General features: G+C 48.8%; 1 protein-coding gene across 4 annotated transcripts in view; it reads left to right on the top strand.

Annotated features, from left to right (window-relative positions):
- Positions 1–12,697, top strand: part of Col5a3 (collagen type V alpha 3 chain) — a 46,361-nt gene that overhangs the window by 17,258 nt on the left and 16,406 nt on the right. For all 4 annotated transcript variants that reach the window (XR_004111621.1, XM_031344635.1, XM_031344634.1 and 1 more), the window contains exons 20-37: positions 97–141; positions 265–318; positions 1,271–1,315; positions 1,442–1,495; positions 1,614–1,658; positions 3,001–3,054; positions 3,148–3,192; positions 3,308–3,361; positions 5,036–5,080; positions 5,282–5,335; positions 5,449–5,556; positions 6,447–6,500; positions 10,298–10,351; positions 11,303–11,347; positions 11,564–11,617; positions 11,746–11,790; positions 12,412–12,465; positions 12,564–12,617. Coding sequence is in view for 3 of the 4 variants with exons in the window: in XM_031344635.1 (XP_031200495.1) it covers positions 97–141; positions 265–318; positions 1,271–1,315; positions 1,442–1,495; positions 1,614–1,658; positions 3,001–3,054; positions 3,148–3,192; positions 3,308–3,361; positions 5,036–5,080; positions 5,282–5,335; positions 5,449–5,556; positions 6,447–6,500; positions 10,298–10,351; positions 11,303–11,347; positions 11,564–11,617; positions 11,746–11,790; positions 12,412–12,465; positions 12,564–12,617 (963 nt within the window). In the remaining variant the exon portion in view is untranslated. The remainder of the gene's footprint in view (positions 1–96; positions 142–264; positions 319–1,270; positions 1,316–1,441; positions 1,496–1,613; positions 1,659–3,000; positions 3,055–3,147; positions 3,193–3,307; positions 3,362–5,035; positions 5,081–5,281; positions 5,336–5,448; positions 5,557–6,446; positions 6,501–10,297; positions 10,352–11,302; positions 11,348–11,563; positions 11,618–11,745; positions 11,791–12,411; positions 12,466–12,563; positions 12,618–12,697) is intronic.

Below are 12,697 nucleotides of genomic sequence, written 5' to 3'. Positions count from 1 at the left end.
ACACCAAGCTGACTCTTAAAGGGGCATCTAGATGAGGGGAGGTTGTACTCTGGGGCTATACCTGCTCAGTGCAAATAATGATGGCACTTTCCACAGGGCCTGCAGGGACCTCCAGGGCCCACTGGCCAGGCTGGAGAGCCAGTAAGTATTGGGAGACCCCAGACTCCTTTACTTGTTGAGGAGAGGGGAGAGTCCTCTTGGGGGCATGAAACTTGCAGGAGTATATACCTCTGATCCAGGTATTATGTGGCCCCTTTCTTGCAGGGTCCCCGAGGTCTGATTGGGCCCAGAGGTCTCCCTGGCCCCCTAGGACGCCCGGTGAGAATCTTGTTGGCTTCCTGTCTGTTTTTTATTCTTACCTGTCTTCCCCTGTCTTACCTGTATTTATTGGTGTGTGTGTGTGTGTGTGTGTGTGTGTGTGTGTGTGTGTTTGCATGGCCCACATATAGAGATCAGATCTTTTCTTTCACCATGTGGGTCCCTGGAATCAAACTCAGGACATCAGTCTTAGCAGCAAATACCATTATCCACTGAGTAACAGCTCCCCCACCATCTCCCCACCTCCTTTCACCCTCACTTTCTCTTATTCTTACTGTGTATGACTGTTCTTGCCTGCACAACAGGGCAAGTGTGCAAGTATGAAAGTCTAAGGGCATTTGTGAGAGTTGGTTTTCTCCCATCTTGTTTGAGGGTTTTGTTTTTGTTTTTCTGTTTCTTCCTTCCTTCCTTTCTTTCTTTCTTTCTTCCTTCCTTCCTTCCTTCCTTCCTTCCTTTCTTTCTTTCTTTCTTTCTTTCTTTCTTTCTTTCTTTCTTTCTTTCTTTCTCTCTTTTTTGAGACAGGTTTCTCTGTGTAGCCCTGGCAGTCCTGGAACTCACTTTGTAGACCAGGCTGGCCTCTAATTTAGAGATCCTCCTCCCTCTGCTGCCACCTGAGTGGTTAAAGGCCTGTGAACAATCGCCTGGGCTTGTTTGAGGGTTTTTCTCTTGTTTTTCCACTTTGCTGGCCTTCACGTTTTCCAGAGAAATCAGTCTTGGCCTCTCATCTCCCTGTAGGAGATTATAAATGCCAATGCTACTAGTCAGGCTTTTGCATGGGTTCTGGGGATTCGAATTCAGACCTTCATGCTTGTGCAGCAAGCGCCTTTATCCACTGAGCATCTTCCGAGCTGGACTATACTTTCTGTTGCTGGTGTTCCCCTTTATACGTGTTTCTCAGCAGCTTGCACCCAGGTCCTGATCTGTCCTGGTCTCATATCCTCTGTCCTCACAGGGTGTGACAGGGAGTGATGGTGCACCAGGGGCCAAAGGCAACGTGGTAAGTGTCCTACCATTTGTTTTCGCCCTTCCAACTCTCCAAGCCCATGATCATTACAGCCTTGTCTACTTGGAACTTTCCTTATTCTCCATATTCTGACGCCTTCTGCCTTCACTGAACCCATAGGGTCCTCCTGGAGAACCAGGTCCCCCAGGACAGCAAGGAAACCATGGCTCTCAGGTTCAGGCCCTCAGTCTTGACAATGGGGTGTGGTGGGGGCGAGCCACGGTCTTCCCTCGTCCAGTTTTACTGTCTATCTCTCTTTTTGTGACTCTATCACCTTCTTTTTATGTCCCAGGGAATTCCAGGCCCCCAGGGGCCCATTGGCACTCCTGGGGAAAAGGTAAGCGACTTCCTTATGTCATCCAGAGAGGCTTCGCTCAAGGGTTCCTTTGAGGGACTTCCTGCTGATGAATAGTCACATTCCCGAAGCCAGTCCAGAGTGACAGAGTGGCATTGTTGGGGGAGGGTTCCCAGGAGGATCCCACTAAGGCTGGCAGACAGAGGAGGTGTTGTTAGTATGGACACCCTCACAGAAGGGACTCCCAAGATGCTAATGAAGGAAAGACCTTAGCTTTGTCTCTCTGCACATCTATTGCTTGCTTCCTTGGCAGGTACAGTGTGTGTGTGTGTGTGTGTGTGTGTGTGTGTGCTCACATGTGGTGTATACATGCCTGTTTGTATGTGTACATCTGTGTGTGTCTCCTAGTTTGCTTTTCTGTTTCGATAAAACACTGACCAAAGCCAGCTAGAGGAGGAAAGAACTCATGGACCTATGCTTCCATGTTACTGAGGAACTGCAGGAGCCTCGAGGCAGGAACTGAAGCAGAGGCTGTGGGTAAATGCTGCTAACTGGCTTTGCTCAGCCTGGTTTCTTATACAGCCCAGGGCGATACTACTCCTGGTAGGCTGGACCCTCCCGTATAGATCACCAATCAAAAAAGGTCCCAGATCCTTCAAATATCTGATAGGCCCAAAGAGGCAGATAAGAGGCTGGGACACCAGAACTGGAGAACCAGGTGTGGCGACCCCTGCAGTCCCAGCAAACTTCCCAGCCTGGACCTTACTGCAGAACTTTGTCTCAATAAATAAGTAAATAAATAAATGAGATGAAGCAAAGAAACAAGACAAAGGGGTGTGGGTGAGAAGCTCCCACTCTGCCAATTTCATACTGGTTTTTGCTCTTTTTGCGGTACTGGGCAGAGAACCTGGGGCCTTGTGCATCATAGGCAAGCACTCTACTCTGGAACAGAGCCCCAGCTTGTCACTAGTGGATTCTAGGAAGGAGATCTACCACTGAGCCACACCACGACCCTTCTCATAGTGCTTTTTGTTTGTTTTGTTTCATTTGTTTTTCAAGACAGGGTTTCTCTGTGTAGCCCTGGCTGTCCTGGAACTCACTCTATAGACCAGGCTGGCCTCGAACTCAGAGATCTGCCTGCCTCTGCCTCCCAAGTGCTGGGATTAAAGGCATGCATTCCCCCACCCCCCAGGCTCTCATATTGCTTTTGCATCTCTCCCAGATGAGGAGGATTTCTGAAGCTCAGAGAGGGCAAGCTGGGCCATCAGAGTCACATAGCAAACATGGGCTCATGTTGTAGGCTCACTCTGAGCTGCCTGGGTAGACCCCTCCTGTCTAGATACCGAGACTCTCAGGCTACTCTTATTTTTCCTCTTTTTTTCAGGGTCCCCCTGGGAACCCCGGAATTCCAGGTGTCCCAGGATCTGAGGGGCCCCCGGTGAGACAAGGGGGAAGGGGAGGGGAAGGAGGAGGTTTGGATATCTGTATAGCAAATTTTGGCCTTTGATGAGTTGATGTGTTTCTCCATCAGGGCCACCCAGGCCACGAGGGTCCCACAGGAGAAAAGGGGGCTCAGGTGAGTGACTAGGAGGGTGGCTGGGCTGGGGAAGAGGAGTAACAAGTGAGGAGACAGGATACTGGAAACAGGGAAGGCTTGGAACAAGAGAGCACTGACCTTATTTTCCCTTCAGGGCCCACCAGGGTCAGCAGGCCCTCCGGGCTATCCTGGACTTCGTGGTGTGAAGGTAGGTAACACTTGAGGGCTTGAAGGTGGGACAGTTGATTAGTGTTGGTGTCAGAAGACCAACTTGGTTCCAGGTGTCATGTGCTATCTGTGGTCCCAGTATTTGGGAGGCAGAGGCAAGAAGATTCCTGCAAGTTGGAGGCTAGCTTGGGCTATATAGTGAATTCTGCCAGCCAGGGGTGCATTGCATTGTTATATTTTGAGACCCTGTTTCACAAACGAAACACTAACAAAATACATACAGATGCATACACGCACATGTGCACGCTGAGCTATACAAGTCTGAAGCCAGCCTGTTTCAAACTAAGAATTAAAAAGGCTGGGGTGGTAGGTCAGATGGCAGAATGCTTGCCTAGCATGTATGGAGTCCCGGGTTCCAACCCTAGCACCCTATAAGCTCAGCATGGCGGTACATGCCTGTGGTCCTAGTGTTCAGGTAGTGGAAGCAGAGACAATGGTAGTCCAGAGTCATCCTTAGCCATGTAGTGAATTTTAAATCAGTCAGGGCTACATAAGACCCTGTCTCAAAACAAAATAAAGCAAAATAAATAAATAACAACAACAAAACCCACTCTAGCACCTGGGAGGCAGAGGCAGGAGGATCTCTGTGCTTTCCAGGACATTCTGGTACTCATAGTGAATTCCAGGTCAGGTTGGGGGGCAGGGTGGCTACTGTCTCAAAAACAAAACAAGAGTCTCTTGTCTCAAAAAAAAAAAAAAAAAAAAAAAAAAAAAAAAAAAAAAAAAACCAAACCAAACCCAAAAACAAAACAGAAAGCAAACAAATGAAAAAAACAGTATACTAATGGCTCGTTAGTTTCTTTTTTTTCATCTTTCTCTTTGCTTAATTTATAAACTGGACTTTATCACAGTTTGATGTATGCATACAGCAGGCCACATAGATAAGGGCTGGATCTTATCCCTTCTGGCAACCCCTGTGGGGTAGGGGTGAGGGGTGAGGGTGTCCCAGTTTATTTCGTAGATAAATGGAGGGCTATGGCTGCAGCCTGTGTTGTATCTGAATCTAGTTACTTTGTAGCCAAGGGAGGGAAGGCCACAGCCAAAAGCTTTCTTTACTGTGGTCCAGTAAATTACTGCGGAGCTGCAGAAGGCCCTGCTGTTTCCAAGCACATAGTTGCATCAGCTCCAACTGCTTGTTCATTCTTCAGTTGAGCTCAGTTCCCGTCTGAGCCAAGTGCAGTTTGTCAGTGTGGTACAGGCAGGAAGTCAGTCCAGGGTATGTGCTCTGCAAGGGATGGGCATGCTGTCACCAGGCACAGAGTCTCCTTGTGGCCAGCACAATGGGGGAAACTCTTCCTTGCCTTTGGAATGAGGCTGGCCTCTGGAATGTTCTTTCTGCTGCCAGAAGGAACTGTAGACACTGTGTCCTCAGGAAGTAGAGATGAATGGCATAGAGATTTGGCTCTCCTGGTTCTCCCCACGCATCTGAACTTGGTGGGGGTGGGGGATGGGGTGGCTACCAGGCATGTGACGGGTAGAGGAAGCCGAACAAGTACACTGGGGGGCTCTGAGGAGGCAGGACTGCTTCCTCTAGGGCTCCCCACCACACTATAGTCGACTTGCAACCGTTCTCACAATTTTAGGTCAAGGGAGGAAGTCTAAAACCTTCCTTAAGCAGGGGAGGAGACTGAGAGCTCTCTAAAATTTTTCTTAGGGTACCTCTGGTAACCGGGGTCTCCAAGGCGAGAAAGGAGAAAGGGTGAGGAGGAAGGGGTTCACTGGAGGGGAGGGAGAGGGAGCCCCCATAAAGAGACCCTGGATATATGTTCCTTCCTTAAGGCCCTGACTTCTGCTTTGTGCCTGCCTCTGTCCCTTTTTCTATCCCTCTCTTTCTCCCTTCTCTCACCGTCTCTGTCTCCATTTCTGTATGTTCCCCCCACCCCACCCCCTACCCTCCCAGGGAGAGGATGGCTTTCCTGGCTTCAAGGGTGATGAGGGACCAAAAGGCGACCGGGTAAGATCAGCTCCAGATGAGGACTATGTGGGGTAAACACAGGGGGATGGGCTGTGATTGAACAGAGGAGAAGGACACGTGACTGATTTCAATCCCGTTCCTTTCTATCTCAGGGAAACCCAGGACTCCCAGGTCCCAGAGGAGAGGATGGCCCAGAAGGACCAAAGGGGCCTGAGGGCCTGCTTGGTGATGAGGGTCCCCCAGGAGCATCAGGGGAGAAGGTGACTCGACACAGTTCACTTTCACGGTTCACTTATGTTGTTTACTGCCTATCTCTGTGCCTGGCTGCTGTCTCACGGTCCAATCTGGAGATGGAACCAGGACAGTTGTACTGTGGAGCCACGCCCCAGCCCCTCACAGGGGACTCTGGGCAGGGACCCTACCACTGAGCCACGCCCCAGCCCCTCACAGGGGACTCTGGGCAAGGGCCCAACCACTGAGCCACGCCCCAGCCCCTCACTGGGGGATTCTGGACAGGGATGTAAGGCTGAGCTAACCCCTGTCGTTACTTAATTTATTTTCCGAGCATTGTAAAGCAATTACTTGCACGCACCTTCCTTTTAATCCCCACAGCGACTCTGTGTAATAGACATTTAAAAAGATTTATTTTATGGCATGGTGGTGCATTCCTTTAATTCCAGAGCCGGTGGGGTGGGGTGGGGGTAGTAGGACAAAGGTACGTGAATCTCTATGAGTCTGAGGCCAGCCACGTCTACTTAGCGAGTTCTAGAAGAGTCAGAACTACACAATGAGAACTTTTCTTTAAAAGGGTGTGTGGGGGGGGAGGGTTATTTTTATTTTTAATTCTGTGTCTCTCTGTGTGAGTACAGATGCCTCCAGAGGTCAATCCCTGGAGCCAAAGTCACAAGTGGTTGTGAGTGGCCTGGGAATCAAAGTGCTGAGCCATCTCTCAAGTCCTTGTAGAAAGCAGTTTGTCCTCACCTTACAGATGAGGACACTGGTTTGTACTGGTGAATGAGCTCCTTGAAGGCATATCCCTTGTAGGAACTCAGTTTCCTTGGTTCTCACTCAGTTTCACACTGTTTCCCCTCTGGTCTCCAGCTTGCAATATGTGACCTTTGTTCTACGATCTTTTTTTTTTTTTCTGCAGGGCAAACTTGGGGTGCCAGGTCTCCCAGGTTATCCAGGACGCCCAGGACCTAAGGTAAGAGGCTATGGAACTGGAGGTGGGCAGGGGAAAGACAGAGAGACAGATGCCTGTGGGTCCAGGCTGTGACCTGGGGCATGAGGGGGAGGACAGGGCACGGCTGTATAGCTCATGTCATTGCGAGAGTACTAAGTAGGACATGAGCATCATGGTCTCCTTCTCAGAAGTGCTTATGCCCTCAGTGTCCTGAGTGAGGTTCTTGAACCCATTTTCCCAGCTGCTAATTGGAGATACCTGTGCCATCTGCCTTTATTCACTTGATGATGACTTTTGGTGTGGTCCATCAACCAGAGTGATGTGTTAGACTGTTTTCTATGGCGATAACAAAAACATTTGAAACTGGATATTTTATGAAGAAAAGAGGTTTTATTAGCATAGCTTTGAAGGCTAATAACTTAAAATCAGAAGACTCTACTGATTTAGCCCAAGTTACGTTCCCTCCCTGACTGAGTTACTTTAGTAGGGAATGGTGTCATACAGGAGGCCAGAAATGGGATAGCCACACTTCCTTAATAACAATCCACTGGAGACTGGCCAGGTGGCTGTCGGTACAGTGCTTGCCATGCCGGCATGAAGCCCTGAATTTGAGTCCTAGCACCCGTGTGAAAAGCCATGTGTGGCACACATTCATAACCTCAGCACAGGGTAGGTGGAGGCAGGAGGGTTCCTGGGGCTCAATGGTCAGAAAATCTAGCCCTTGACCACACTCCAGGTTCAGTGAGAGACTTTATCTCAAGGAATTCTCAAAGAATTAAGGAAGAGGGGCTACAGAGATAAGTCAATGGAGAGAGAGCTTGCTGAGTTTGAACCTGAGTTCAAATTTCCATCACTAACTTCCAGTGCTTGAAAATGGCTCAACAGCTGATAACCCTTGCTGCCCTTCAGAGCTCAGGGCTCCACATCCACATTGCCAGCTCACAATTGGTGGCTACAACCTCAGCTCCAGTGGATCTGATCAAGTGTGTCCTCTGCCAGCAGCAATCCCACACCACACCACACACACACACACACACACACACACACACACACACACACACACACCAATACAAAACTCCTTTAAATATGAAGGAAAAGTCAGGCAAGGCCTTGTTTGTGTTCCTGTAACCCCAGGGCTGTGGGGGCTGAAACAGGAGGATCCCTGGGGCTTGCTGGGCAGCAGACTAATTCCATGTTCAGTGAGAGACCCTGTCTCAAAGGAATGGACAGCGATGGAGGAGGATGTTGGGCATCCTGTTCTGGCCTCTGCTTGGACACATGTTCACACACCACACACACCCATGAACATGTGTGTGCAGCGCTAAAGTAAAGCACAAAGAAGACACCTAGCATTGACTCCCGGCTTCCACATGCATGTGCACACACAGGAACACACATACACCAAACAGAAATCTTCTTGGATGAGTAGGATAAATGTCCTTGCCTCCAAGTCTGATGACCTGAGTTAGATCCCTGCCACCCAAGTGGTAGAAAGAGAACTGATTCCTGCAGTCTGTCTTCTGACCTCCACATGCATGCTGTAGCACACAGAAAATAAGTAAATATAATAAAGGTGTCTTGGTTTCACTGAGACAGAATCTCACTGTGTCGATCAGACTTGAGAACACAAAAGATCTACCTGCTAAAACCCTCTGAGTGTTGGTCATCAAAATGCTTTTTAAAAAAAAACCTCTTCTAAATGTTTTTTTGATATTTTATTTCTTTTTATTTATGTGAATGGGTGTTTTGTCTGCATATACATCGGTGCATCACAGATACATGTTATGCCTGCAGAGGCTAGAAGAGAATTTCAGATTCTGTGGAACTGGAGTTATGGATGGTTGGGAGCCTGTCATGTAGGTGTTGGGAGAAGCAAACCCAGGTCCTCTGGAAGAACAGCCAGTGTGCTCTTATCCTCCAAGCCATCTTTCCAGTCTTCTTTAAAAACCTTCTCATAGGATCTGAGTCCCATGAGAACTGTGTTAATCCCTTCCTGTTAGTCCTAATGATCTAAAGACCTCCCACTACACTGTGCCCCTTAAAGGTACTCCATCCATAATCTCACACTAAGAATCAAACTTCTGGCACAGACCAGGGCACACAGATGTTGGAATCCTAAACAGAGGAAATGCACAAAACTGAGATCTTTCCAATCTTGAATTCATTATAACCCAACACAGTGTACTTATACAGAAATGTGGCTATGCAGAAACACATGTGCCAGTGTTATGAGGGACAAGAGTACGTGCAAGATTGTGCTCGATGTCTGAGCCACACCCCGGACTACATCACGGATGACTGAGCATGTCTGTTTATGGAAAGTCCCTTGGGATCATAAAGATGCATGGGAGCAGAGTTGAGTGCAGAATTCTATATTTAAAATCACGTTTATGGGTTGGAGAGATGCTCAGAGGTTAAGAGCTCTTGCTGCTCTTGCAGGGAACCTGAGTTCAGTTCCCAACATCCACACGAAGGTTATAATCCCAGTGCTGGGGAGTTCGGTGCTCTTTTCTGTTCCCCATGGGCACTAGGCACACACAGATACGCATAAAGGAGAACTTGAGGGAGTCAGTTCTGTCCTTCCACCAAGTGGATGCTGCAGATCAGACTCACATCATTAGGACTGGGAGCACGCACCTTACCCACTGAGCCATCTCACTGGAAACAACTCTTTCTGAAGTCCTTATCTTTGCTGTTTGGAGCTGACATGGTTGTCTTGTCTAATGCTCACTGTAGGTCAACATTTTGCAGGAAAGTTGTATTTGGCTCATGGTTCTTTTTTTTTTTTTTATAAATGATGTTTTTAATTTTTTTAAGATTTATTTATTATTATAAATGAGTACACTGTAGCTGTCTTCAGACCACCAGAAGAGGCCATCAGATTTCATTATGGGTGGTTCTGAGCCACCATGTGGTTGCTGGGATTTGAACTCATGACCTTCGGAAGAGCAGTCAGTGCTCTTATCTGCTGAGCCATCTCACCATGCTTCTTGATGTTCAGATGTGTGCTGCCATCCATGTCTTAGCATGGAAACCAGAGGTTGATGTCCAGTATCCTCCCCTCTCCTACCTTGTATACGGAGGCAGGATCTCTCACTTGAGCTCACCAATTTTAATTGTCTTATTAATCCATTTGTTCCTTTGGGGTTTCCCTGTCTCTATTTTCCCAAGTGCTGGGACTACAGGTCGATTGCACACCCACTCACCAACCAGCCCCTCTAGTTTTTTGTTGGGACAGGGTTTCATGTAGCCCAGCTAACCTCATACTTGGTATGTAGATAAGACTGAGCTTGTGTTTCACCTTGAAAGCTGGGACCACAGGCAGATGCCATTACACCTGTGTTGCTGGGGGTGAAGCTCAGGAGTGCCTGCGTGTTAGGCAAGTGCTTTACCAGCTGATTGGAGAATAATAGAACAGGGTACCCGACATTCCCCTGTGGCTTCTATATGTGTGTAGGGCATGTGTGCACACATATCACATACACATGCACGTAAGGATGATGAATGGTGGGTGACTGGTGACCTGAGAGAAGAGCATTTAAGGTGAAGGGAGGGACCTGTGCGAAGGCTCTCAGGCAGGAGCAGGCAGGCACACCTGGGGAATTTGGAGGCGGGTAGTATGGCTGCTGTGGGGTGAGAACCAGAATGAGGTGAGAAGGAGGGTGCGGGGGCCCCCTCTGAGGAGGCTGCCACTGGAGGAGATGAAAGAAAGCCATCGGATTCAGTAGCCTAAGGAAGCCTCCAAGGATGGAGCCAGGGACCAAATTCTGCCTAATGCTCACCATCCCCAAGTCTCATGTCTCATTCTCTCTGTTCAGGGATCTATTGGATTTCCTGGACCCCTGGGACCACTGGGGGAGAAAGGCAAGCGGGTGAGTTGTCTGTCGGGGGTATGAGGAGGGGGTGGCTTGGCCCAAGGGGAGCAGCATGAGCTCACACATGCCAGAGGTGTGTGTTGGCATGGTTTGTCTGTGCTTGTTAGGGTTAGGGTGAGTCTTGCTCTCTCACTTAAGGCAATCAAGACACCTGATCCCACAGGGTAACCTGATCTATACAGTCTCTTACTGAGACTCTCCTCCTGGATGCTTCTAGACTGCCTCACGCTGACAATGAAAACTAACAGGGCTGGAGAGCTGGCTCAGCAGTTAAGAGCCCTGTCTGCTCTCCCAGAGGACTGGACTTTGGTTCCCAGGGCTCCATCCGGTGGCTCACAACCATCTGGAGCTCTGGATCCAGGGGATCCAGCGCTCCCTTTCTGGCACCAACCCACACACGGACACATACACAAATAGAAAAACCTATCTGACACAGCTCCACCCCTTGTCCACTGGACACACAAACATGTCGACTTAAAACCGTAACCTACTTCCTAATCTCAAAGTCTCATGCTTATTTTCTGAATGTAAGATATAACCTAACTTTAAAGACCCTGTAGTCTTTCAAAATTCCAGTGCTTTAAAAGCAAAATTTAAAAAAATTTACAGTGCCATAGACTATAATTCCCATTCCACTAGGGAAGAATAGAAGCACGGTGAGGAAATACTGGACCAACACAAGACTGACACCCAGCAGGACAATGCCAAATTCTGTAGCTCCATGTCTGGTATCTGGGGCTTCAGTTTCAAATGGTTCAGATGGCTCTGCCTCTCTAGTATTGAGGCCTGCCACATAGATCTCTCCTCTGGGCTGGATGCATGCATCTTTTTTTTTTTTTTCAGACATTCTTGCATGCAAAGATTCCCACTTGTGGAAGCATATGTGCATATGTGTCTCATGAAGCATGAGGCGATTCTCACCTTCTCTGTTTTTGACTTGCTTTCCAGGGCAAAGCAGGGCAGCCAGGGGAGGAAGGAGAACGCGGCACCCCGGTGAGGAGAAGATGGCTACTTCACACAGGGCTCTGGGCTGAGGGGCGTCGGGGTAGTGAAGTCAGGAGTGGGCAGGGAAGGACAGGTCCTGTCCCTGTCCCTGGTGGAGTCAGAGGGGATTTTGGAGGAAGGAACCTGTGTGTGATGCCCTCTCCCAGGCCCACCCATCCATTCACTTCTGTTCTTTGCTTTTTTATTTTTTAAATTTTTATACAGGGCACCCGAGGAGACAGGGGACAGCCGGGGGCCACAGGCCAGCCTGGCCCCAAGGTATGCGAGTGAGTAGAGGATGGGGGATGACCAAGGGTCCCTTGTCTATCTCAGGCTAACTTAGCTACCTGCACATACACTCCCAGTTGAGTGTGTTCTGGTATTGAAACTCATTTCACCTGTTCTAGGGTGATGTGGGTCAGAACGGGTCTCCTGGGGCCCCTGGAGAAAAGGTAAGTGTGTGTGTATGTGTCTGTGAATGTGCATGTATGAGTGTGTATGAGTGTGAGTGTGTGTGTATGTGTGTGTGTGTGTGTGACACTGTTGGGGGACCAGCCATGAGCTGACAGCACATCATATGTATGCAAGAGCTCAGTCTCCAAGATCAGAGATCTGCGAGTTCAATTCCCAGTTGTGCTACTTGCCTGCTGTGTGACCTTGAGCAACTTGCTTAACTTCTCTTTGCTTCAGTTCCTTCTTTTATAAAATAGGGTAACCATGGTCCCTGCCCGCAATAGGCTGCAGTGGTGAATAAGATCATATACCCCGAGTGAGTGCTCAGCACCTACTTGGAGTAGGTGCTCGATATGTGCTTGCTTCAAAAACAAAAACAAAACAAAACAAAACAAAACCAAAACAATACTCTTTTCGTTTCTGTGATTTTTGGAGTTGGTTTATGCCACCCACCCTGTGGGATCTGGGGATGGAACCCAGGTTTTATCTGAGTAAATGTAGGCACCCTTATCCACTGAGCCACCCTGCCAGCACTAGACTGGCTTTTAAGGTTGTTCTTGTGGGACATAGGTGCAAGACACTCAGGAGGGATAAGGTAATAATTTCTGGTTCCATTTCAGGGTCTACCCGGTCTGCAAGGTCCACCAGGATTCCCTGGACCAAAGGGCCCTCCAGTGAGTGATGTCACCCTGACTCTGAGTAGGTGGGGGAAGGGTACAGGGTGGGGTGGCCCCAGTTCTAAGTCTTCATGCCTTCTTACTTTGTTTCCCAGGGTCCTCAGGGGAAAGATGGGATACCTGGACACCCTGGACAAAGAGGAGAATTGGTAAGTGACCCTTGACCTCTGACCCCTGGCTATGTTGGGCCCTTGTATATGGGGTGGGATGCATGTGCATGTACGTGTGG

The sequence above is a fragment of the Mastomys coucha genome, unplaced genomic scaffold (assembly GCF_008632895.1).
Source record: "Mastomys coucha isolate ucsf_1 unplaced genomic scaffold, UCSF_Mcou_1 pScaffold23, whole genome shotgun sequence".
NCBI lineage: Eukaryota > Metazoa > Chordata > Mammalia > Rodentia > Muridae > Mastomys > Mastomys coucha.
The sequence above is the reverse complement of the archived record's forward strand: the minus strand, read 5'-3'. Positions and strand labels throughout refer to the sequence as shown.